At 43.1% G+C, this 25,233-nt stretch overlaps 1 protein-coding gene across 1 annotated transcript in view; it reads right to left on the minus strand.

Moving 5' to 3' along the window:
- The window catches only part of CLSPN (claspin), a 169,529-nt gene that overhangs the window by 117,754 nt on the left and 26,542 nt on the right, over positions 1–25,233 (minus strand). The window contains exons 4-11 of the mRNA XM_088460613.1: positions 23,269–23,412; positions 21,889–21,948; positions 12,389–12,461; positions 12,168–12,276; positions 9,597–10,150; positions 8,112–8,303; positions 7,858–8,033; positions 6,849–7,006 (exon numbers count right to left, since the gene is read on the minus strand). Of these exons, the coding sequence (XP_088316739.1) occupies positions 6,849–7,006; positions 7,858–8,033; positions 8,112–8,303; positions 9,597–10,150; positions 12,168–12,276; positions 12,389–12,461; positions 21,889–21,948; positions 23,269–23,412 (1,466 nt within the window). The remainder of the gene's footprint in view (positions 1–6,848; positions 7,007–7,857; positions 8,034–8,111; positions 8,304–9,596; positions 10,151–12,167; positions 12,277–12,388; positions 12,462–21,888; positions 21,949–23,268; positions 23,413–25,233) is intronic.

Consider the following 25,233-nt stretch of genomic DNA (forward strand, 5'->3'; position numbering starts at 1 on the left):
ATCGCCCTGGCAACCCAGCAAATGGCCATAGCCGGCCGTGCTGCCCCCCCCCCGCAAGGGAATAAGCGGACTTCAGGCAGATCTCCACCTTGCGGTCCGTAGCATCCTTAAGGGAGGACATGGATGGCATCGGCAATGTGGCACTACGGACAAGACGGGTCACGTGAGAATCCACCTGTGGAGGGGATTCCCACTTTGCAAAATAATTATCCACGAACGGATAAGGCGTCTCTGCGGCTGGTATCTTTTGCCAGGCTGTTTCCACGCCTCCTCTAAATGGTCCACCAACTGACCCGAAAGAGGAAAGACTGTGGCATCGCCCTTCACATCTTTGAAAAAGGCATACTTAGATTTAGCCGCTGGGGGAACTTCGTCCTCAATCACCAAGGTTGTGCGGACCGCCCGAATAAGTCCAGGAATATATACTTTGGACTTAGCATCAGCGTCCTTAGCATGGAGAGGTTCCTGATCATAAGGATCCAGAATCTCCCCATCATCAGACGTCCCTTCGTCATCCTCATAAGGAGCAGACAGACGCCACCGGGCGTTTATGTGGCCGCATCACAGTCTCCCCCTGCAACACATCCGACAAGTGCTGTACAGAACTCGTCAGGGAGTTAACCCACGCTGGCTCCTGAGAAATCGGGAGAGGGGAAATAGGGAGACTGTGGGGTACCACCAATTGTCGTGGGAAACCCTGCATGGGTGACGACACCACTGACTGCTGGGACAAACCCATCGGTGTAAACGCGGGCTGCGGAGCTAACTGGCCCACTAAGGCTGTAAGCGCTTGAGCGAAACAAGCCCAGGGCGGCTCCTGTACCGGTGCAGTAACCGTAAGAGGCCGCGCCATAGACAAACACTGCCGGCAGAGGCCCTCCGCGCTACCCTCCCCCTCCGCTAACGGTACTTTACACGTAGTACACTGTAGCCGGAGGGGAAAATCACTTTCAGACATGATGGCACCACGTATGTGACCCCTCTCACCAATTATATATTTAAGAGGCGAGAGACCACCCTGCAGCACCGCACCGCAAGGGCTTAGCAGAAAAAACAGGGACAGTATAAAGCTGACAGTTTAGAAAAAAAGTTACAGGCAGCAGCGCTAGCACAGTCACATACAATGCAGAGAAATAACAATTCCTGCACTAACAGCGCTGATTACTCAACTACACAGACACAGGGCCTGGTAGGACACAGCGCTGCATACACAGACCTGACCACAGTGGAGGAGAGGTATGCGGGGGGACCCAGACCACGATGCTTCCAATGCAGACTTTCAGCAGCGTTCACCATGCTTCAGAAGAGATGGCCACCGAGGAGCAGAGAGAAGGCTGGCCTGGGGGAGGAGCGCTGACACAGGGCCAGTCAGCACAGTGCAGAGAGGGCTGTGTGCAGCGGGGGAGGCGCCGGCTGTGAGACAGGGAAGGCGCGCTCCCCTGGCATGCATTTAACCCCTGGGACGCCGCAGCGCTACCGCTCTGCTGCGGTCCGCTGCCCCAGGGGGTAGTGGAAGCGCAGGTTGGTCGCCTGGCTCCACGCTGCAGCCAGTCCCCAGGGAGCCCCCTGCCTGGGGACTTAGGACCATGTGATCAGCGGGGACCCCCCGCGGGACCCCGCTGCTTACCTCTGTCCCCCTTGAATCCGGCCATGGTCCGGAACATCTGGGGTCACCGCTAGCTGTGACCCCAGACGCCCACCAGCATCCCCGGATCAGTACCGGCGTTCTGGTACCGGCGGGGTGTAGGGAAGACAGCATGGACGTCAGGACTGACTGTCCATGCTGTTCATCCAGATGTGCAGCCACAGCTGCATGAAGAAAAAAGCTTCAGGGGCTCTTCTAAGCCCCCCTCTAGCAGGTGCCTCCGACTCCGGCCGGGCACCAAACGAAACTGAGATGCCTTGGCTCGGGGGCAGGGTATAGGAGGGGGACCTAGTGCATCCTGGGAGGCTGAAAGCTTAACTCTTTGGTGCCCGATGACTGACGTCACACCTATACCCCAAAGTATCCTGTGGATACCCTATGGACCCTGAAGTAGAAATATACCTTGGACCTAGCGTCAGCGTCCTTAGTATGGAGAGGTTCCTGATCGTAAGGATCCAGAATCTCCCCATCATCAGACGTCCCTTCGTCATCCTCATAAGGAGCAGACAGAGACGCCACCGGGCGTTTATGTGGCCACATCACAGTCTCCCCCTGCAACACATCCGACAAGTGCTGTACCGAACTCGTCAGGGAGTTAACCCACGCCGGCTCCTGAGAAACCGGGAGAGGGGAAATAGGGAGACTGCGGGGTACCACCAATTGTCTTGGGAAACCCTGCATGGGTGACGACACCACTGACTGCTGGGACAAACCCATCTGTGTAAACGCGGGCTGCGGAGCTAACTGGCCCACTAAGGTTGTAAGCGCCTGAGCGAAACAAGCCCAGGGCGGCTCCTGTACCGGTGCTGCAAACCGTAATAGGCCGCGCCATCGACAAACACTGCCGGCAGAAGCCCTCCGCGTTACCCTCCCCCTCCGCTAAAGGTACTTTACATGTAGCACACTGTAGCCGGAGAGGAAAATCACTTTCAGACATGATGGTACTAAGTATGTGACCCCTCTCACCAATTGTATTTTAAAGAGGTGAGAGACCACCCTGCAGCACCGCACCGCAAGGGCTTAGCATAAAGATCAGGGACAGTAATAAAGCTGACAGTCAGAATAGAAGATACAGGCAGCAGCGCTAGCACAGTCACATACAATGCAAAGAAAATCAATTCCTGCTCTAACCAGCGCTGATCACTCAACTACGCAGACACAGGGTCTGGTAGGACACAGCGCTGCATACACAGACCTGACCACAAGCGGAGGAGAGGTATGCGGGGGGACCCAGACCAAGAGGCTTCCTTCCAGGCATCCAGCAGCGTTCACCATGCGTTCAGGAAGATGGCCGCCGAGGAGCAGAGAGGAGGCTGGCCTGGGGGAGGAGGGCTGTGTGCAGTGGGGGAGGCGCCGGCTGTGAGACAGGGAAGGCGCGCTCCCCTGGCATGCATTTAACCCCTGGGACGCCGCAGCGCTACCGCTCTGCTGCGGTCCGCTGTCCCAGGGGGGTAGTGGAAGCGCAGGTTCTTACCTGGCTCCACGCTGCAGCCAGTCCCCAGGGAGCCCCCTGCCTGGGGACTCTGGACCATGTAACAGCGGGGTCCCACCGCGGGACCCTGCTGCTTACCTTGCTGTCCCCCTTGGATCCGGCCATGGTCCGGAAAATCTGGGGTCACCGCTAGCTGTGACCCCAGATGCTCACCAGCATCCCCGGATCGGTACCGGCGTTCTGGTACCGGCGGGAGTGTAAGGAAGACAGCATGGACGTCAGGACTGACTGCCAATGCTGTACAACCAGATGTGCAGCCACAGCTGCATGCAGAAAAGCTTCAGGGGCTCTTCTTAGCCCCCACTCCAACAGGTGCACCCGACTCCGGCCGGGCACCAAACTAAACTGAGGTGCCTTGGCTCGGGGGCGGGGTATAGGAGGGGGACCCTAGTGCATCCTGGGAGGCTGAAAGCTTAACTCTATGGTGCCCGATGACTGACGTCACACCTATACCCCAAGGTATCCTGTGGATACCCTATGGACCCTGAAGTAGAAAAGTGGAGATGTTGCCTATAGCAACCAGATTCTACTTAACTTTTAGTCAAGGAAAGGGGAAAAGGAAATACCACTGCACTAGCTTAAATAACCATAAACCCCATCAAATAATAAAACTATCAAATTAAGTATTATATTGGGGGTGCTGCCAAGAACAGTAGCAAAATTCTAACAAATTCCACAAGAGGGAAAGAAAAGAATGTCCTATATTGGCGCACAACAGTACTGGAATGTGAATAAAATATAACCTTTAGTAATATTATTTAAGACCTTATTGTGGTGAAATATCAATAAAATCAAATGATAGAAACAGAATTGTGACCAAAGTTGGAAGAGTGTGAATAAAATAAATAAGCTGACACTTAGGGCAACTGTTAATCCTATTTATAAATAGTTACATTTTGTTTAGTGTATTCATGCCTCTTATAATTCATACGACTGTTCAAAATTACTATCAGGGACACTACTTTGTCCTATAGATAAATTAATACACTTACACTGTGTTCATATATCATATAGTTGTCACTGCCCGAATGTTAAATAAATATTTGAAAATATACTAGTCACAACATCACCTTAATCAATACATTATAACCTTTACCACATGGCATTATAGATCATAATAAAGGAGAAACCAGACTAAATAAGTCTGCTTAAGTTGTATGGTTTGCACGCTTCGGACTTTGTGTCAATATTAGTAGGAGAGATACCGTATTAACTTTTAGTATTGAAACAAGTGTTATTAATCACCGGCAGACCAATTCTAGTGAGGGAAATGTTGTCAATCCCTCCTATTAAACCTAAAATAATTTATAATTAGCAAAGTGTCTATATATACATATATAAGGGTACAACAACTTGAGGTTCCACTGATGTACTCGTTTAATGTGGAGCTTCCCCTTGGCCATTACATGAAGGTGCCAATTAAATAATCATTCAATATATGTGTCCATTCAGATCATCTATTATTTGTAGCACTTCTATTGATTTAAATGTTAATACATATAGTTTATAGACTCGTCCTGTTATCCCTTTCCTGGGACATCGTTTGCTATATTACTATCTTCCTGAAAAATGCTCAAATTCTCCTACCTCATTGCACAATCATATCCATATACATATTGATGAGGTAACGAGGAAATAATTTCATTACTATTCAGTCTGTAGTTTGTACGACAGACTCAAAGTTGAATATAGAACTTCATTAAACTGTTAATAAATGTTAACAATAAAAATATGTTTTGAGTGATGTCAATCTGTAAACTGCATCTGTATATTGTTGACCACAAACACGGCGCTGTATAATATAGACCTGTGTTTGAATCAACCCGTCGAGCCGTACCCCTATGTAGAACTATGCTTGCATTCTGTTGCCGCTGCGGATAACAATCTAAATGCACGTGATCCCGAGCATACTGTAACCACGTCTCAGTATCCTCCTTAATATTAATATAGTCCTCCTGACACTCATTCATAAAAGAGTGTCCAAGATTAGTATTTTGTCTCCTAAACTGTGCCCTAGTATAGGGTTGCACTCGTGATCAGCATATTAGTACTGCTGGTATGAGACTTAACTCATGGACCAGAGTGTGCTGTAGCCGCGTCTCAGGTACATTTGGTAACTCAATATCGCATCTAACATTGGCAGTGTAGTTCACATAACATTTATATTTTGACAGTCATATATAGGAACAGTGCCCAAGGTCAGCTTTTCAGAGCGCCGACGTACGTTTCACTAAAAGGTTTTGTCAAGAGCCTTGACATTGTATTAATGTATTAATTTATCTATAGGATTAGTGTATTAATTTATCTATAGGACAAAGTAGTGTCCCTGATAGTAATTTTGAACAGTCATATGAATTATAAGAGGCATGAATACTCTGAACAAAATGTAACTATTTATAAATAGGATTAACAGTTGCCCTAAGTGTCAGCTTATTTATTTTATTCACACTCTTCCAACTTTGGTCACAGTCTGTTTCGATCATTTGATTTTATTGATATTTCACTACAATAAGGTCTTAAATAATATTTATAAAGGTTATATTTTATTCACATTATAGTACTCTCTTGTGCGCCAATATAGGACATTATTTTCTTTCCCTCTACTTAACTTTTAACTAGCACCTTCTTGAAGAGAATAACTAGAACTTGATTGGTTGCTATGGGTAACATCACTTCTAAAAACAAACACTCACTTTAATAAGTTTACCCCTCAGACTGGAACATGCATGTATTTGTCACTGAAGTCCATGAACACCATGAACTAGTCCTGTTCCATACTGTTGATGACTGTCCGTAAAACTTCATTGTGAATCTGTACAGCCTCAAAATGACATTTAGGGATTTCATGTTAAGAATGTGTCGGAAGGAACAAACCGGTTTCTGAACCAAAGAGATTTGATTAGAAAGCAAACATTTCAGCTGTTCTGGGACTGAATTGGCATAGGAAGCACAGAATGTTTTTCCTCAGGGCAAAATGTTCTGCATAACCTTTGGGAAGACCTGATGTTAAATAGTGCCTACGAGGGGGACTTCATGAGTTCTATACTGTACCCTCGACTGAAAAGACTCACTTGGTATCTGTGGTGAAAACTACTGGCCCTGGAAGAGAAGCAGACAGCTTCTCACCACAAGAGTACCCAGGCTGGGCCACCTGAATGTCACTATCAGAGGGATTAAGAGCTAGCCAACTAGTAACGTGATTCTGCCCACCTGGAGATATGACTCCTTATAGTCCTGTAGAAACAGAGGAACCTGGGGCAATGATGAAGGATATAATAAAGAAAAGAAAAACAAACACCACAACACCTCCGCATGTAACCTGGGAAACCATTTTAACCAGTTTGGGACCAAACAATCAACCCAGAAACCAGAAGGAACTCCAGGATGCCAAGAAATTCTAGCACCAAGTCGTCCCATGTCAATGGTAGCTTACCCCAGATGATCCGAGGCCTCAGGGATATTCTTCACTAGCTGCAAAAAATCTGGTCTGCAGAACAAGACCACCGCCCCACAGCCTTACTGATGCAAGCTGGGTCTAAGGGAATCCCCAAGGACTGTTAAGAGTTAAGGGTGACCTCAAATTTCCTAGCCGTGCTATCACAGAGTATGAGCCTACTATAACAAGTTAGTATACAATGTTACAATATATATTCACAGTGGTTAAGATTTTGAGCCCTGTGGTTCATTAAGACAAATCCCAGGATAACTTACCCCATCTTTGTAGAACTGTCTTTGAACAACATCAAAGTGGACTCCGTAGCCATTGGTCTTGGCACAGAAATTGTTACTTCATTTATACCACTTTCCTTTAACTCTTCTTCAGGCTGATCATTCTTATTACCATGTTCAACTAGATCATAAACCAAAGACTATGGAGTACACAAAAAAAAAAAAATCTATTATATATATATATATAAAAAAAAAAAAAAGATTGAGATAGATAGATTATATATATATATATATATAGATATATACACACACACACATATATACATACACACACTATATATATATATATATATATATATATTATACACACATACATACAATCGTCAATTATTAATTTTACAGTATTATGTATTTTCATAACTTATCTGGGATAAGCACCGGTATTTCTGCACTAGCACCTATTGAATCAGCATGTAATACAGCCGGCCGCAAGTTCGAATCCCGGCAGCGCTGGAAATCCTGAACGTTCCCAGGCAAGTTCTAACTAACCTAACCTATCTCCACCCCCCCTTAGGGGTGCCTAACCCTAATCCCCCCACTAAGTGCCTAAAACCTAACCCCCCCTTCCCCGCTGCCTAAACATAAGTCTCCTGGGGGGGGGGTGCCTGACCCTAACCCCCCCCCCCCTTCCCCTAGCCCAACCCTCCCGGGGGATGCATAACCATAAGTCCCCCCCGGGAGCCCTAAACCTATCCCTATCCCTCCCCCCGCACCGCGCCTGTCCGCTCGCGGCATCCCTTCGATCGGGATGCCATGTGCTGGTTTCCCGGCGTGGAGGTAATGATAGGCATCGGGAAGCCGGCTGTTAGTATTGCGGCTGCCGGAATTCCTAGACTTCTACCACACCTATATACTGCCAAGAGTCTCCTAAGATATATTTTAACACTTAAAGGGGACATAGAAAACATCAGGAAAGTAATATTTAAATGACCATTTAAGAAACAGGTTTCTAGGGTTAGCAGTATACATGTAGTTCTACTTCTAGAATTACCTCTGTATTATCCTCATCGTCATCTGACTCCGTCATATCTTCCTCCTCCTCCTCTTCCTCTTCATAACCATCCTCATTGTCTAAATCATAAATGGCTTGGCGCCTTTGACGCACTTTAATGCGTTCCTGCATCATTGCTACTTGCAGTTTTGCCTTCAATACTTGCAGTTTCTCACCTGGAAAACAGACATTTTGCCATTGATGGAGTTCATAAGAACATGTGACCATGAATGTGTATAAATGGTTCATATTACCAGGCTTGCCATGAACTGCCTCGTCAAAGTTTTCTACATCAATAGTGACTGGTACAACATCTGCTTTTAGTTCCTCATTACCATCAGCGGTGGTCTCTTTTCGAATAATATTAACAATAACTTTTCTCTCAGTCACAGCCTTCGTTTTATGCAAACCGTGTTTCAGGAATCGCTCCTTGAGAGCTTCAATTTCTTATTCAAAACAGAAAAAGGATCAAGTTCAGTGTTACGATGTCAAAACAAAAAACCTTTTTTAAAAGAAAAAAAGTAATTATTCAGAGTATGCCAGCAATTCACCTTCCTCATGTTCTCAATCCCCACAGAACTGAGTGTGGAATTTAAGCAGCTGGAAGGTTTCAGAGTAGACAGGCTCTAAAATATCTTGCGAAAGCTAGATTTACTACTTTATGCTAATGCAAGTATCTGTTCAAATTAGGGGTGAGCGGGTTCGGTTTTACCCGGATCTTTTTATTGGCTATCGCCGAACATGTGTTTTGGATAGCGAATAAAAATCGAGCCAAATTTGCAGTAAAGTGGCGATAAGAACCGAGTAAAACCGAACCCGCTCACCCCTAGTTCAAATAATGTGGGTGTTCGTGCAAGTGGAAACCAGTGCCGCCCACTGGTTTTACATCAGTCGCAATAGTTATTCATATCTGCACTTGCATCAGCCCCGTGATAGGCGTAAGATTTGTCAAAAACAGACTTCCCTTCCCCATACACAACACAGAATCGCACAAAGCATTTGATACACTCCCATAAGTCAGGGTAATTCCGTACGATTTCATTGTCACCACCCAGTTTTCACCCCCGAAACGTTCCATTTCACAGAAAGACCGATCCGCCTAAGCTCCATCCGACTCAATAGTATGGATATAGACAAAAATAAATCCATCCGCTTTTGTGCATGCCCTGTATTCAAAAACTTGCCATTTGCTCCCATGCTGCAAGATCTGCCCTCTATTAAGTGAATCTACACTGACAAAAGGTTCAATAGACTGTTGTAATGCACAATCTGTAATTGCCCTTTTCTATCAGAGAGACGATAAAAGTATAGAAGTGTACAATACAACAGTGTAAAGAAAAGTGGTCTTCCATTTAAGAACGACAACACTCCTAATGAAAAGTGTTGTAAGGCTTTTAAAACTAGTTCCCAAGGAACCGTAAGTGCTGGACACGCCCCCAAAAGTGATGAAAAGGTGGTGCCCATGGTCCAGAGCCCTGCCCCGCACAGGACCTAGATTGAACACTAAAGTGTTGTCTCAGCTACCCAATAGCATACATTAACCACAGAAAGAGCAGCCTTAATGTAGACAAAGCCCAATGCCCATGCTTGTATACATTTAAAAAACAAAAAACAGAATATTTCCCTGAGCGAGTTACACAATGTTGACTATAATATATACTTCTATGAAATTATATATGGTGTTAAATACAGAAATATAGAGTAGTGTGTAAAGCAAATACCATAAAAAATAAAAATACCTTTATTTGGTTTTGGCTCTTCCAAGTTAACAAAAGAACCATCATCTGGACAGAGGCGAGGTTTTATAGACAGGTTGACTCCTAGGGCAAGCAGCTTTTCTCGTTTTGACAACTTGGGCTTTGCTTGTGAAACAGCAGAATTTGTACAGCTCTCCCCACTGGGCTGACTATGCTCAGAGGTTGCACCCTTGGGTTTTGACTCAGGGATATCCAGCGGCATTTCATCAGTCATTTTTTGAACGCTTTTTTCACTTTCCTGAAGGGAACCGGTCAGACTTGAGCACACTTCAGAGGAAGGCTCAGATGTATATTCTGGATTGCAAGCGTGGTTTACTTCGTGCTCGGAATTAGCAGGCTGACATTCTCCATTAGCAGTGGTCTCTGCCACAGATTCATTCAGTGCAGCAGACCGTGTAACCTGGGTGTTCTGGAGACAAACTTCTAAATTGGTTTTACATTCTGGTGTTGAAACAGAGTCACAAGCTGTATGCTCTGTGGATTTTGCTGCAGTCTCAATACAGTCTTCTGTGTTGAACAGATGGTACTTTGAAGATCTACAAATAAATATTTGAAAATGATAATGAAAAGTCATCTAGAGCCCTTCTATAAAGGATTCTATTTGTAAAGTGAAAAAGCCCTGTTTCACTGATAACATGGCTTTTCCATCTCTTCGCCCTATTCAGTGAAGGTGTTTATGTGAAGTAATCTAAGATTTGTCCAGCATTGTTCCAGATCAGAGTAAAAATTATATGGGGAGAGCGATTCAGAGAAGAACTGAAATGTATTGTTTTCGCTTCGCAGTTTAATTTCACTATCAGGAGATGACAAAATGCACTGAAAAGTTAACTCGCTGGTAGGAGAGGAGCAGTGAAGTTTACTGCTCCTGCTCCTCTATAGCTCCCTCCCCCTTGTGCTCAGCCTCCGCCCTGTGATGTGAGCAGACGTTGGCAGGCCACTGCTGTCACATGTGCAGTCTGAAGACATTTAAGTCATTGCTAAATATTTTAGTCTCTGTGCTGCTTGGCGGTATCGCAGAGGTACTGCTTATCGGAGGACGTCGCCAATGAGGTAAGTTTTCCTGAATGGATGCAATATATAGTGACATGCAGTAGTAACTTAAATTTGTACATGAATAGAACCCAAAGTGTGAATTTCAAAGGAACAGTTAACAAATCATCCAATGTTATTCATTGGCTTCAGTAAACCTAACAAGCGGAATAGCAAACTCCTCTCAACAGCCAAGCCATGCCACGTAATTCAAACTTACATAGATACAATGAGGTGTATTATTAATGCCTTACCTGAATGGGCAGCAGTCTAAGTAGGTACCACATTATTTACATACACAGTCGTAATCGTAATTAAATGGTGGCTCTGGTTGAGAGATTTCATTTAGCCAAAATTATTAGTTTAAGTTATCTGCCATTTTGAGCAAAACATACAAATACTTACATTTAAAATGCTATTTAAAAACAGTATTTGTATTAGTGACCTAAAAAGGTTATGGCCTATTGCAGTGGTTCCCAAGCTTTTTTGAATCACGGCACCCCAGAGTATCAGCATTGTTTTCGCGGCACCTCCAAGTAAAAAATTTGTTATTGAGAAATTCATTAAAGAATATAGTAAAGTTAAGTAAATTGTGCTTCCTTAGGCTCAGTTATGTGGTGGTGGGTAGGTTTGTGCTTATGTTTGTCCACATATTTACATTACATTGACCATAAATAAATTTGATTTGATTCTGGACCCATCAACCTGAGGCACCCCAGTTTATTTTAGAGGGACAAAGGCTGTACAAGGTCTAAATTACCTACATACCACTTAGTGGTTTATCCTGAATTATTAATAGGGAGCACTGTGACTACCCTACATCCTAGTCATTCATAATAAATACATTATTTTTTTCCCAGCTTAGGCTACTCATTTATGAATACTGTGACCATTCACCTAATCCATCAGGGGTTTTCATTTATCTACTACTACCCTGAAGCGCAAGCATTTATATGTAATTGAGGTTATTGATATAGGCATTTGGGATTAACTCCATAGTGCCAGCAGCCATCACATTTAGACCACTAGAGTGAGCACAGGTTCAATACTAATCGATTTATACTCAGAATGCTGATGGCCGGCAGATCTGCGTTCGATGTTTCCATTTCGTGCGTAACCTCCTTTCAGAGGACGTCTTAGCCCTGGATGTAGAGTGGGCCATTACCATATTTTCGCAATTGCGGTCCATGAGAAATCGCAGCTGCGATGGCATTTGCGTGAAGATCTGGATCAGGCCCTAGGTCCATTTGTAGGCTTGTACAAAGTTTCCCCTCAGAATGTTTATTGTACTAACCAACATTAACAGTGGCTCATCCCGCAAACATGAGCCTGTGCTGGGAAAGTGTGCAGAAGCATATTGTGCAACACTACGTGACCTTGCGCATAATTGAATCCACCATCGGAATGGCGCCTGAAAAAATCATCAGAACGTTGGGCTGTAGCATCCCATTATCTTCTAAACCCAAACCTGGTAGCTGTTCAAACACCAGTATTATGTCACACTCACATTTACACCATGCTTACTTAATAAGTTGCATTGCATTTCCTTGACAAATTGGTCTTGACCGTCGCTTGAAAAAGTCATGGATAGTTTTGGGTTCAGGTAAGTGATATGGTAGAGATACAGCAGACTCTAAGATGGAGAAAATCATTGCAGAATTACAACATATTGGAGAATATGCTTTTTTGGGAAATACTAAAGCAAGAGTTCTGTACAGGTAGCACAAGACCGACTACAAGCTCACCTCGCAGCAGCCTTTGTGTTTCACTGTGTAACTGCTTTATGGCTTCTTTGCCCAATCGTGCTGCTTTTCTCTCCTTCAACAAGAAACATCATCAGGTACACAATGCAGAGAAATCAAACGGAGACAATTTGCAACCTTGTTCACCTCACAACTTGTACAATAGGATAAAAGAGTAGGTACACATCTGCGTGTAGCAGCATAGATGTAGACAGTATTGACAATAGTGAAGTGCTCAGTTTTGCATTTCAGATATGGATAAAAAGCAAATAAAATTTTTAGCTAAAGTGGCAACATGATTTTTGTACTGAAGGTAAACATTTCCCTTATAATACATTGGAGAAACTAGAACAATGGGGTATAGGGGGGGGGGGGGGGGGGGCAGGGGGTGGAGCTAGGACACATTAAAGAAAAAAAGTCTAAAGCTGGGTACACGCAAGATGACCTATTTATTTATGAGAGAATGTAATTTTTTAGAGGCTTGGATCTAATTCTTATGGTCATACCACAGATCCCATTTTATATTTTGTTATATATATATATATATATATATACACACACACATACATATATATATACACACACATATATATATATATATATATATATACACACACATACATATATATATATATATATACACACACACACACACACACATACATACATACACACACCCCTAAGTATCCACTGCTTCATATATGATATATTACCCAGTATTGCCCTTTTTCCAATCTTCTTATTCATGTGGAACCTGGTTTGGAGGAGTTGGGGACAAGTATACAGTACAGCTTGGAATTGTTCCAGTATGACCACTTCAGGTTTCTCAGCAAAACCAGAAGTACACGCGGATACCTACTTCCGGTCTCAATAATTAGGCTGCACAGCCCACCAACACTGCCTGAGCAGGTGCTATAAAGTCCAGGGAGACAGGATGCTTCATCCAGGGACGCAGAGGCTTTGAAGCCTCTAAAAGACCCGGAACTCGCTGCTAGCCGAGAACCGGAAGTGGCGGTCTGCGTCACTTCAGGTTGCGGACCATTCAGAACGAAGACACTAGGAACTTCCCCCATTAGGGTATTTAAACCCTGGATATTTACCCCAGTCTGCACCAACCTTCTGAGGAAGAGCACTAGATGCTAGAAATGCATTAAGGACTGCAGATTGTGGCTACAAACAAGGAACCCTATACCTGCTACCAATGCTGCTTGTGATAAACTGTGGGCAAATACAGATGGTCTGCAGTGCATTCCAACGCTGAGGGGTCTATTTACTAAGCAGTGTTAGGAGAGAGAGTGAAAAGTGATAAGGTGCTAGCCAATCCGCTCCTAACTGCCATCTCACAGGCTGTGTTTGATAAATGACAGTTGGGAGGTGATTGGCTGGCACCTTATCACTTTTCACTCTGTCTCCTAACACTACTCAGTAAATAGACCACTGAATCTCTGCCACCATCTGGTGCGCATGCCTCTAGCCTCATTTTTGCTGCCTTATTAACTTATGCATTTATATGCTAATTTTGTGTTCAACGTTTTATCTGATGATTGTTTTAAATGTATGGTCAATGCGGACCTAATAAATTGTTACCTTTAATTATATGCAGGATTATGCTATGTTCTGTAGCTTTTCTCTATTTTATGTATTTGGAATATGACAAAAACTGACACTCGAGAGAAAGTAATCAGTTTTTATCTATTTATTGATTTTTTTTCCATCCTCATTACCAAATTCACTGGGCTAGCGCCACAGGCTTTTACACATCACGTTGTTGCCACTTACAAGACAACCTGTGTACCCAGTCGACGGCAGATGCGACGGAACGATATATCGTGCGGTCCGTACACACTACATGATCTGGTGAACGACAGCACAATTTTGTTACCCGCCACATCCAAATACATGGGGTTGTCAGTCAGATCTGCAGAATGAGCAGCATGTACAGCAAATCTGAAGATGCGACAGACGACTAACAATCTGTCGTTCCAATCCGGAAATCGGCAAATCGTTTTTAAAAATAGTCTAGTGCTGAAGCTCTTCCCCTCTATATCCCCCAGCCATAGAACCTTCAGTTGCTTGACTAACAGAACCAAAGACCGAGGAACCATAGAGGGGAAAAAAACAAAAAGCAGCAAGATACCAACAAGAATACCAACAGAGCTTCATGTATAATGGGTGTCCATAGTGCCACAATGGACAAGAAAAGGATTTAATTTTAGTGCAATACTGCTGTTTTCTCTGGCATACTTTGGGGTACACAAACAATTGGGAGATACCAATTGAAAAGGCTGTATCCCTGGAAGGACAAAAACATTGAACATACAAGTTAATGAAAATTTGGACAGATAAGCAGGTAACAGCTCAGCATAGCTGCTCTACAGAGATCCCATATCGCACCGTAAAGTCACATTTTATGGAACAAGAGGGCCTGCACCGATGTATGTTTGCAGAATTAGCATATGCCAATAGTTTTATTGCTGACCAACCCCCTTTATAGAGCATCATGCAGGACACAGATTATCGATCCAACAGAACACAAATTCTATTAAAAAAAAAATGTAAGCGCTCTGCAACAGGAGTTTACTGGATGTTGTCAGAGACCTTTAAGACTATATTTATGTTTAACTTTGTGATGAAAAGGCAGCTTCATTGGCAAAACTAATCAATTGTTAGGAAAAACAACATAGGTGAATCTGCAAGAAAGAGCTCACAATTCTGAAACGCTTCGAGCAAATGGAATTCATGTAAGCTTTAGTTTATTAATGAACAATCTGCCAGGTCATAAGTTTTCAATATTATGACTTTAGTAGCCATGGCACTAATGAAAGTTGTACATCTTCTATCTTTACCTTTTGAGTACTCTTGGAAAGATTTGAATTGGAGGGAGTGGTGGGGTAAAGGGTAAACTAAATGAAAGTTCCAAGTATAACTGGCATCTATTAGTACTGCTTTTTAATCTATGGTGCTCACACAATAGTTTCAATTGTGGGTTAACATATAGGCCATATCAGGTTTACTCCACATCGGGACAATTTGGCGCAAACCATTTGAATGAACTGACTGTTCCCTGAAGAGTATATTTGGGCTGAAGAGTAGTGTTTTTGCTGATTAAGTTTGCATCCCAGTAATCTACTCATGAAAGACACAAGATATTATTGAAACATTTTTCTCAGTCTATTGCATTTATTAATTAATTGATGGTCATTTATATTGTGAAGGTATATTCTGTTGCGCTTTTATAATGTATTGTTTTCTTTTTACCTCCTTCATCACCTGGAATGTTTTTAACTGGAATTCATTTTTATTGTTCTTTCCCTTTAAAGAGATTGAGCCTTTACAAAAGCATTAAATGACAATGCATTTCCAGTACCATGGTTTATAACATTCATTCCCGACATGTCCAAAGTCCTTGAACAAGGTGATGATGAATTTTTATCTGCCCACATGAATAGCTTCAGACGACTATTCTGGTAATCCAACAAGTCATTCAGTATAGGTCTAAAGCTAGGTACAAGCTATGCAATAATCGGGACAAATGGACGATATTTTTGACTGCTAGGTCCAAATATTACACAATGTGTACACAACGCCCAGCGCCAATTGTCATTTATAAAACCTGTCAGAACTGCTCTGGCCTGCTGCATAACACTTTCAGAAACTAGGAGCAATCATCATGCACATTTTGCACTGTATACATAATATTCTACCCAACATGTTAATTTAAAAAAAGTCACCTTTGATGAACTTTAGGACATATTCAAACTGGAACAAATACTTGGGTAGTGAGTACATTGGAAATCAGATATTACCAAGATCGTTTCAACTCTAAGAAAATCATGTATTGAGAGTAAAATCCTTCAGGTGTGTACCTAGCCTAAGTACCTGCTACAATTAAAACATTTGTTTGGAATAGTGTTGCATTTCTTATGTGAACCATTCATTAATGAAACAAAGTTTAAAATTGGAATGTTTGTGATCTTAGAAAAATCAATAGGCGCATCCAGATTAGGAGGGGCCTACCACTTTTCTCCATCTTCTACTGAAGAGAGATAAGCAATAGCCAAAAGGCTGCCATAATTCAGAGATGTATTGGGCCAATTCACTGTTCCCCAGGCACTGGTGTATTAGTGAAATCAAACATGTAAGATGTCACAGATTTGCAGATCATAAACAAAATATTATCGTGATCTGCAAATCTGGGATTTTAGAATATCCCAGAATTTCCTGGATCGACAGTCTCGGACCAGCGGTTCCAGTCCGATGGGGAAGTCGATGAATCGGCCGGAAGATGTATAGGGCCCATTGGGTACATTTTAGACAGTCTGACAGACAGTTAAATATTTCTCTAAGTCAATAAACCAGAAAGGAGGACAGAAACAATTGTTCTCTGCTTTCTTTTGATAATGACAACCTCTGGTGACAGGATATAAGCTACTTGGACTGAGGTTTTACCAAGAGCTGTAAATCGTACTCTCAATGCCCTGTTTCATAGAAGAATCCTCCTCAATATTCCTCTGTATAGGACTCTTCTGCAACTTCACCCTCAACTTATAATAAAAAAATATGGGTTTAGAACCTTCATGATTTTGCACCTTGCAACAGCTAGATCATTTTGGCTAGTCCCACACAAATAAACATCTAAAAAGATAGAATGAAGAAAATTTTGATAGAGACTTAAATGACCAAGACTTCGGTTGATCCAAAGGAAACTGGTGAAAAAAAGTATATAATGCATCCTTGATAATATTTACAAGTAGAAATTGAAGGTACATTTTTTTCAGAGAAGCCTGAAAGGTGACCAATTCAATTACTGTGTGACATGGGGCCATATTCACTTAGAGGCGAAAAGTCCAGCAATGTCATGTCATCGGAGCTTGGGGATAAAGTATCGGGCGCTTGCCCGCGTATCCCCGTATTCAATTTGAAATCGGCGAAGACAGGACCCGGCGGAAAGGTAAATAGCGAAAAGTCCTGTCACTTTTGGGGAAATCAGCCTGTAACCCCCCAAAAGATGCACTAACATGGGGGATCACTATGGGTACCCCTGAAAAGCCCTGCTAAAGGTATTTGGGATTTTTAAACGGTCTCTACAGGTGCTTTAATGCATCTTTAACAAAGTGTTGAATAGTATTTAACAACATTTAAAAAAAAAAACCAACTAGTCCCATCAAATTTGGGGTACATGAAAATGGGTGTAAGCAAAAGGAGCCTATTTTGTTGCAGTTTAAATATTGTTCTCCCTACAGTCATCTATGAATAGGAGGTGTAGCTATTAAATATTGAGACTCTACTTGTAAAAAATAAACCATACTGCGCAATTTAAAAAGGATTGGGGAAACCTTGTCCTAGAACGGTTTTGCAAGTTTTGTCTCTCTCACAGATTGAATGCTGTGAGACAGCAAACTAACAAGTTTTCCCCGTGCATCGTACAAATGCTTAGCTCAAAAGTAAAGCAACATGTCAACTTAAAATTTTTAGTTAAATTGAACAAAACCACCCACCAAATTTTCTGTATGCTAACAGGCAGATTATATGCCATGTGCACGTGTTTGAGTAGCACCAAAGGTTTAGTGATGGTTGTGAAGATGTGGAAGATGAACATCCCGGAAAGAATGCACATCAGAAACAAAAGAAAAAGAAACACTGAAAAACTGTAAGTGCAGTGGATGTCAACCTGTCTGCGGTTGTGTATTCCCTTCTTCAAATTTTGTATAGGTAACAGAAAATGTGGAACAAAAATTGTTCGAATTGACAGTTTCCAAATAATTCAACATTACTACAAAAATGTTCTAGCAACTATGCAGGAAAGAATCATAAGAAAGAGGCCCGAGTTGTGGAAAATAGGATTTTGGTACTTACCAGTAAAATCTCTCTCTCAGATTCCATAGGGGACAATGGCATTGGTATGCAGTCGGGAAGCCGAGGTACCCATTCCAAACAGCCAGCTTCCTGACTGCTTAATCCCGGCGAGGGTTAAATGACAGGTGTCTAAATCTAGACGCCTGTCATTTTACAGACGCCGGCAGACCGGCACCTGGCACCCCGATTGAAGTGGGGGCCGAGCGCGGACAGCCATGGGGGGGTTTCGGTTAGGGCTCCCGGGGGGACTTAGGGTTAGGCACCCACCCCCTTGGGACTTAGGTTTAGGCACTTAGAGGGGGGGGGGGGGATTAGGGTTAGGCACTGGGGGGGGGAAGGTTAGGGGGAGGGGATTAGGTTAGTGAATACTTACCTGGGGACGATCTGGATTGTCATTCTTGTCGGGCTGCCGCCGTCAGGATTTGAACCACCGGCCAGAGGTCCGGCGGTAAATCATACAGATTCCCTGGAGTTACACAGGGGTATAAATAGGTGATCAGTGTAGCCTGGCACTTTAAAATTCTTTCAAGATCAGAAACTGGCTCTTCCCCCTCCATACCCCACCCGACTCAGTTAAGACTAGCCAAGCCCGAGTGGAGACGAAAAACAGAGAGAAAAAAAAGAGAAAGAACCACCAAGAAGGAACGATCCAAAGACAACAGACTGCAACCAACAACTTGCAGACACCATCCAGCGTCCCCAGAATCGGAGAAAGATTTTACTGGTAAGTACCAAAATCCTACTACTTTATCCTTCAACTAGGGGAAACTGGTGTTACACTGGGATTGTCCCAAAGCTCCCCTCTTGGACGGGAGAGAACTTAGGTACCTGCAAAACGCTACCGCTTTAAAACTTATCAAAGCGATAGAAACGAACGAAACTATGAACAGAGGACCAAGTGGCCGCCAAGCAAAGCTGCAATGGCTAAACACCTCTGCGAGCTGGCCACAAAGTGCCAACCGAATACCCTTGGTAACAGAGAAAAAGGAGGAAAGAACCAGCTTGTACTGCCACGGAACGGCTAGAGCGTCCACTGCCTCTGCTGCTGGATCACGTGTCCTGGTGCATTACCGTGGAAACTGGCGATTCCAGCGAAAGGCCATGAGATCTATTTCTGGTCTCTCCCAGCGAAGGACTAGCATCCGAAACACATGATCTGGATTAAACGCTCACTCTGGGGCGGAGGGCTTGACATCTGAGAGACTGCCTTCCAGTTCTCTACCCCTGCTATGAAAACTGCAGAGACGGCGACCGTGTGAAAATGCCCACCTTAGAACACAACTGGCTCCTGCATGGCAGTCCGACTGTAGGTTCCCCCTTGCCGATTTTTGTAGGCCACGGCCGTGGTGTTGTCACACTGTAACCAGACTGGTAAACCCTTCAGCAGTGGGGCAGACTCAAGCAGGTAATTGTAAATGGCCCCAAGTTCCATCAAATTGATGGGTAGTATGGTCTCCTGTTAAGACAAAGGACCCTGAAACTGATTGTGCAGCACCACAACTCACCAGTCGCGTTTAGCTGGCGTCCATGGTTAGGAGAGTCCAATTCCAGATGTCAAAGCGGCGACTGGTCCGAAAGATTGGCTGATTGGAGCCACCAGAGGAGTGACAGGCGAGTGTTGGGAGACATGCAAACCATTCTGTGAAGCTGGAGATGGGACCTGGACAACCGGGATAGTAGGTCCAACTGAAAACGTCTGGAATGGAACCTGCCGAACTGAATGGCCATGAAAGAGGCCACCAACATCCTCAGTAGACAAATGCACAGGTGAACGGATACCTTCCTTGGTCTGAGAACCAATCTGACCAGTTCATGAAATCCCCGAATCTTGCCTTCCGGGAGAGAAATTCTCTGTCTCACTGTGTCCATAATCATGCCTAGGAACTGAAGACATTGGGTTGGCACCAGGTTCGATATCTGGAAATCGACAATACATCTTTGTTGAATGAGCACTTTTTGTCAGTGCCACTTGCTCCCAAAGTTTGTCCTCAGACAAAGCCTTGATGAGAATATCGTCCAGATAAGGCACAATGGACACTTCCAGTGACCGGAGATGGGAGACGATCACTGCCAGTACTTTGGTGTATACGCGTGGGGTGGATGACAGGCCAAAGGGAAGAGCCAGGAACTGGTAATGCAATTCCTGGATCGCATACCGGAGAAAAGCCTGATTAGGTTCCCAAATTGGGATGTGCAGGTAAGCATCCTTGATGTCGAGGGACACCAAAAAATCCTTTGCCTCCAGGCCTGCAATCACCCAGTGCAAGGACTCCATCTTGAATCTGTGAGGAACTAGATAACCATTCAATGATTTTAGATTTAAAATGGGCTTGGGAAGTACAAAAAGATTAGAATAAAAACCCTGAGTGCGTGGATTTATCGGAACCGGAAACAATCACCTCTGAAGAAGCTTTTGGATTGCCAGTTGTAAGGTCCTTCGCTTCTGTAGAGAAACCGGTAAACCTGCGGTAAAGAATCAAACTGGGTGAGGAAAAACAAACTCAATCTTATAACGGTGAGACACAAGATTGCAAACCCAGACATCTGAACAAGTCTTAAACCAAATTTCCTTGAAAAGCAAGAGGCGCACACCCACCGTGGGAGCCCCAGGTGGGCCAGGAGACAGTCATGCGCAGGCTTCTCAGCAACCTTGGGCTCTGGTCGCCGGGCAGGCAGTGTCTTCATCCTCGAGCTGCAGATGCTGCTCCCCTAGAGCTGACCCGAAAGCAGGCAGGGGCTCGAAAGGAATAAAATAGCCCCGAAAAGGTTAGACAGGGAGCTGCCGCCGTAGAAGGAAGAAATGGGCCAAGGCAATCCAATAGTCTAGCTAAGGTCCAAATAAAACCTCTCCATGAACCTCTGGGGAGACGTAGGGAAGGTGACTGCCAATCGTTTTTCCTTGCTGAAAGAGAAACATCCTGCGAGTCAGCAACCTCTGAATCTGAAATCTTAAGAACTTGACGCACTGCTAAAATATGCACCTCAATACTCTTCTTCGCTCAAGTATCCTCCAAGGATACCAGCTCCTCTAAGTCTGACTCAGCGTACACCTCTCCTTAATCTTCTTGCGAGTAACAGTCCTCCTTACAATCTAGCCTATAGTCTGCCTGTTGGAGCCTTGATAGAAGAGACCGCAAACAAAGCTAAAGGGGGAGGAGCCAATATCTTATATTGAAAGAATTAAATGTGCAAGGCTCCACTGATCACCAGTCTATACCCCAGTGTCCCCTAGTGGAAGGAGAAAGGATTTAATTCTCCATCAGGACAACGCACCAGTCCACACTGCTGTGAAGCAGATTCTAGCCAATAAACAGATTGCAGTGCTAGAACATCCTCCATACATGGCAGACCTAGCACCATGTGACTTTCTTTTCCCTAAAGACAAATCTTCATTAGACGGAACCCCCAGTTACTGAGGGAAAGAAGAAAACCATGGAGCTGACACATTGATACAGCACGGCCTTGACCAATGGAAAATAAAAATGCAGCAGTTTGTGGATGCAGAAGAGAAGTACAAATAAGGAAGAGTTTTAATGGGTTTAATATAATTACACAGATTATAGCATAAGTTTCTTTATTTAAGAGCCACACCTCGTGTTCATCAACACCAACCAGGGCAAGAAAACACCAGCAGTTTATTAACAAACCTTTTTCTCAGACTTTCTTGTGTGTCCTTCACATTGTGGGATATCCTCATCACATAAGTGCTGGTAAAAAGGAAATAAAAAAAAAAAATTAAGTTTCTCAAATGCTCTAAGAATTCCTTAGGAAGGGGGAAGAGTGAGCGTTGAAGAAATATTGGGGATGGGGTGGGACATCCAAAAAACCTCGGAATACAATGCAATAGGAGGGATGGATGTGAATGGTCCTTAAAAAATGTGGCAGATATAACTTCCCCCATCCCTGACCCCCAACATTTTTCTGTAGTGCAGGGGTTAATGCCTGGTGATCACCAGGTATACATTTAAATTGTTGTGCCCTCATTGAAAAGATGGGATTCCCCTCTGACATACAAAGGGTGCTCCCAATTTTGTTTATTATCAGGTATGGGAAATAGAGGTGCAAGCAGACCTCACTTCCTGGCTGCCATCAAGTCCCCCACTGGTCTGGATGGGAAAGATCAGTATTTAGGGGGTGGTGTATTATCAGAAGGGTCAGGTCACTATGGGTAGCCTAAGCTAAACAACTGCCAGTTCACCATTGGGTTTTGAACTCAGGGAGGCTGAATGTTACTTCTTGAAAGGCAACATTCCTGATAAACATTACATATGCTAGGATGGTGGTGTTACTGAGACACACATGAAAAGTCCTGAACGTCACGAGAGTATATTATTCAATAATTCTAAATCTTATGCTATTACAACCTAGGGAAGTGAACTGGCACACCATGTGGTGAAGGCTATTTACTACAAGGCTTTTGAATAGGATTGATACTCTGTGTGGTCCTTTAAGGAAAAACATAAATTATAGGGACAATAGCATGTAGGATCTATGCTCAAATGGTAGGGCTTAATCATTGTGGTGCAGGGTCCTGCCCTTTCAAGTTACTACATACTTGATCAGTACTCAACTGCAAGGACTGTATGGGGGCCATTTGGGCCCCTATTCACATGTGCATTACATCTACAAGATCATTGTGGCAGCTACAGAAGATGCCTGGTTTGGCTGTTGAGTCTTGCAACCTGCTAGAAAGCATGCAATATTGAAACTTGTGTTCATTCCTCAATCCATTATAAACTGCTTTATGCAATACTAAGTCCCCCAATAAAACAAGCAAGATTTTTTTTGTAATCTAAACTAATTTTTCTCTTCACGTTCATTGGGTGCACACGCAGTCAAACATTTATGTTACAATAGTCAGTTATTCTTCTCTTGGAGTTCAGTTTGTTGATTAAGTTCTTCCAGCAAATGGGAGTTTGCAATACTGGTAGGATCATTAAAAATAACATCATTTCCATTTTTTAAAACTCAGGTCAAAACCTATTGTCCGCATGTGTAATATACTGTTCCTCGTCAGCAATACTTACAGAACTCTTAAATTTGTCTTTCACACTGGCACGAATAGTATCCAAGGACTCCTCTTCGCCATCATCACTCTCCGAATCCTTATCAAAGAGATCCCGATCTGCTAGTAGACAACCACTGTCATTTAAAGGAGGTAACTCTTCCATCTGGAAAATAAAAAATAGCAAATTTTTGGTAGAACACAGTTTAGTACATTATTTTTTGCAAAAGCCTTCAGATTCTGTTACAGGAAAATATTTTTACTACGGTGTCTCCAATTAAAATAATTTACATTTGCTAGTAAAACTAAATTAATTTCTTTTGTGCTCAACCCTGAGTTCCAGAGAGGACAGGCCACTTATCCATTTACTCTATGGGTGACAAGAGGAATTCGATCAATAGGGTGCTTAATAGATGACGATATGAAGCGACCTCTCACGTTCCAACAGACGGTGGAGAAATATGATTTTCTCTCATCTTATCCATTCGCAGATTATCAAGCCCAACATTATATTAGTGAAATCATTAAATCTTTCTCTGTACAAGATTGGTCCAACCCTCTGGACCCTTTACTGGCTATTCCTCCGCCCACGACTAAAGCTATATCCATACATTACAATTCCCTAAGAATAAAGTTTGACTATGAAGGGATCCAAACGGGGTTGCCTAGATGATTGGACCATTTCCCAGATTCGACAGTGGACAGACTACTAACTGAGTTAGAAAAATCTTGTCATCTTATACCAGCTAGTTCTTATAAAGAATTATTTATGAATATATTTCATAGAACGTATATAAGTCCTCATAGAAGTTTCCTGATGGGAGCTTCTTCTTCGCATAGATGTTACAGATGCCAGGAAGAACATGCAGACATATATCATTGCCTCTGGGCATGCCCTTTAGTGAGAATTTTCTGGTTGAAAGTTAGGAAGTTTACAACTGATCATTTGGTGAATTTCTTGCCCTTCACTGCGGAATGGGCCAAATTGGGTATGCTTCCAAATGATCAGAGGGTGTCTAAGGAAGGACGGAAGCTACTCCTAGCTATAAGCGCAGCAGCAAGGAAAACTATTCTTCAGATGTGGATTCATCCAGAAGTTCCTTCTCTTTTTTTCGGGAAAAATTGTTTTATATTTTCAGGATGGAACCTTGGAGAGGGAGACTAGAGTTGGCAAATTTTTTGAAATGTGGGAGAGTTATGTAAATACTTTACCAATGAATACTAAGAAGCTACTTCACAAATGTTTCGCTCCTACATCATGGTTTGACTTCGAAGTGGTGGATAATGACCCACCGATATTGATGTAGTATGGGGAGCTACTATCCGCATGGTAGGGGAAATCTTTGGAAATCTCAAACACAATCTTGAAGTCACTTACTTAAACTGTGTCATAACATACTGTTGATTATTTGACTGACATCAATATAATATTATGTATTGTATCCTGAATTGTTACGGATCATTATGTACATTTGCATATTATTTCTTGTTCACATGCTAGAGTCATAATAAAAAAAAAAACATATTTGAAAAAAAATTTACATTTCCTAGGCTCTCTTTTTGGAATATAAGGGGTCTAATTCAGCAACAGTGACGATGTTGCCCCGAATATTATTGGGCAACATCGTCACGATTGTTTATCAATTTATTAAATTTTATGTCAGCTATTCAGCGTTAACACACTGTCCCTGCGATGTTGCAGAAGGCATTGTTTTCGGGTTACTGAAAACAAAGCCGTTTCTGCACATTCTCAGTCATGCGCTTGCGAATATGCTCCATCCCTACTTTGTGGTGACCACTGAGGGCAAGTTCAACTACAACCTGTCAAAAGTGTCCAAATTTAATGAAATGTGTACACAGGCTTTATATTAGTCTGTATACTTCTAATGTGCTTTTATAATATAGATATATATATATATATATATATATATATATATATATTATACATTATACACACACACACACACACACACACAGGTTGAGTCTC

This window comes from Taudactylus pleione, unplaced genomic scaffold, assembly GCF_031769625.1.
Source record: "Taudactylus pleione unplaced genomic scaffold, aTauple2 ptg000007l, whole genome shotgun sequence".
Lineage (NCBI taxonomy): Eukaryota > Metazoa > Chordata > Amphibia > Anura > Myobatrachidae > Taudactylus > Taudactylus pleione.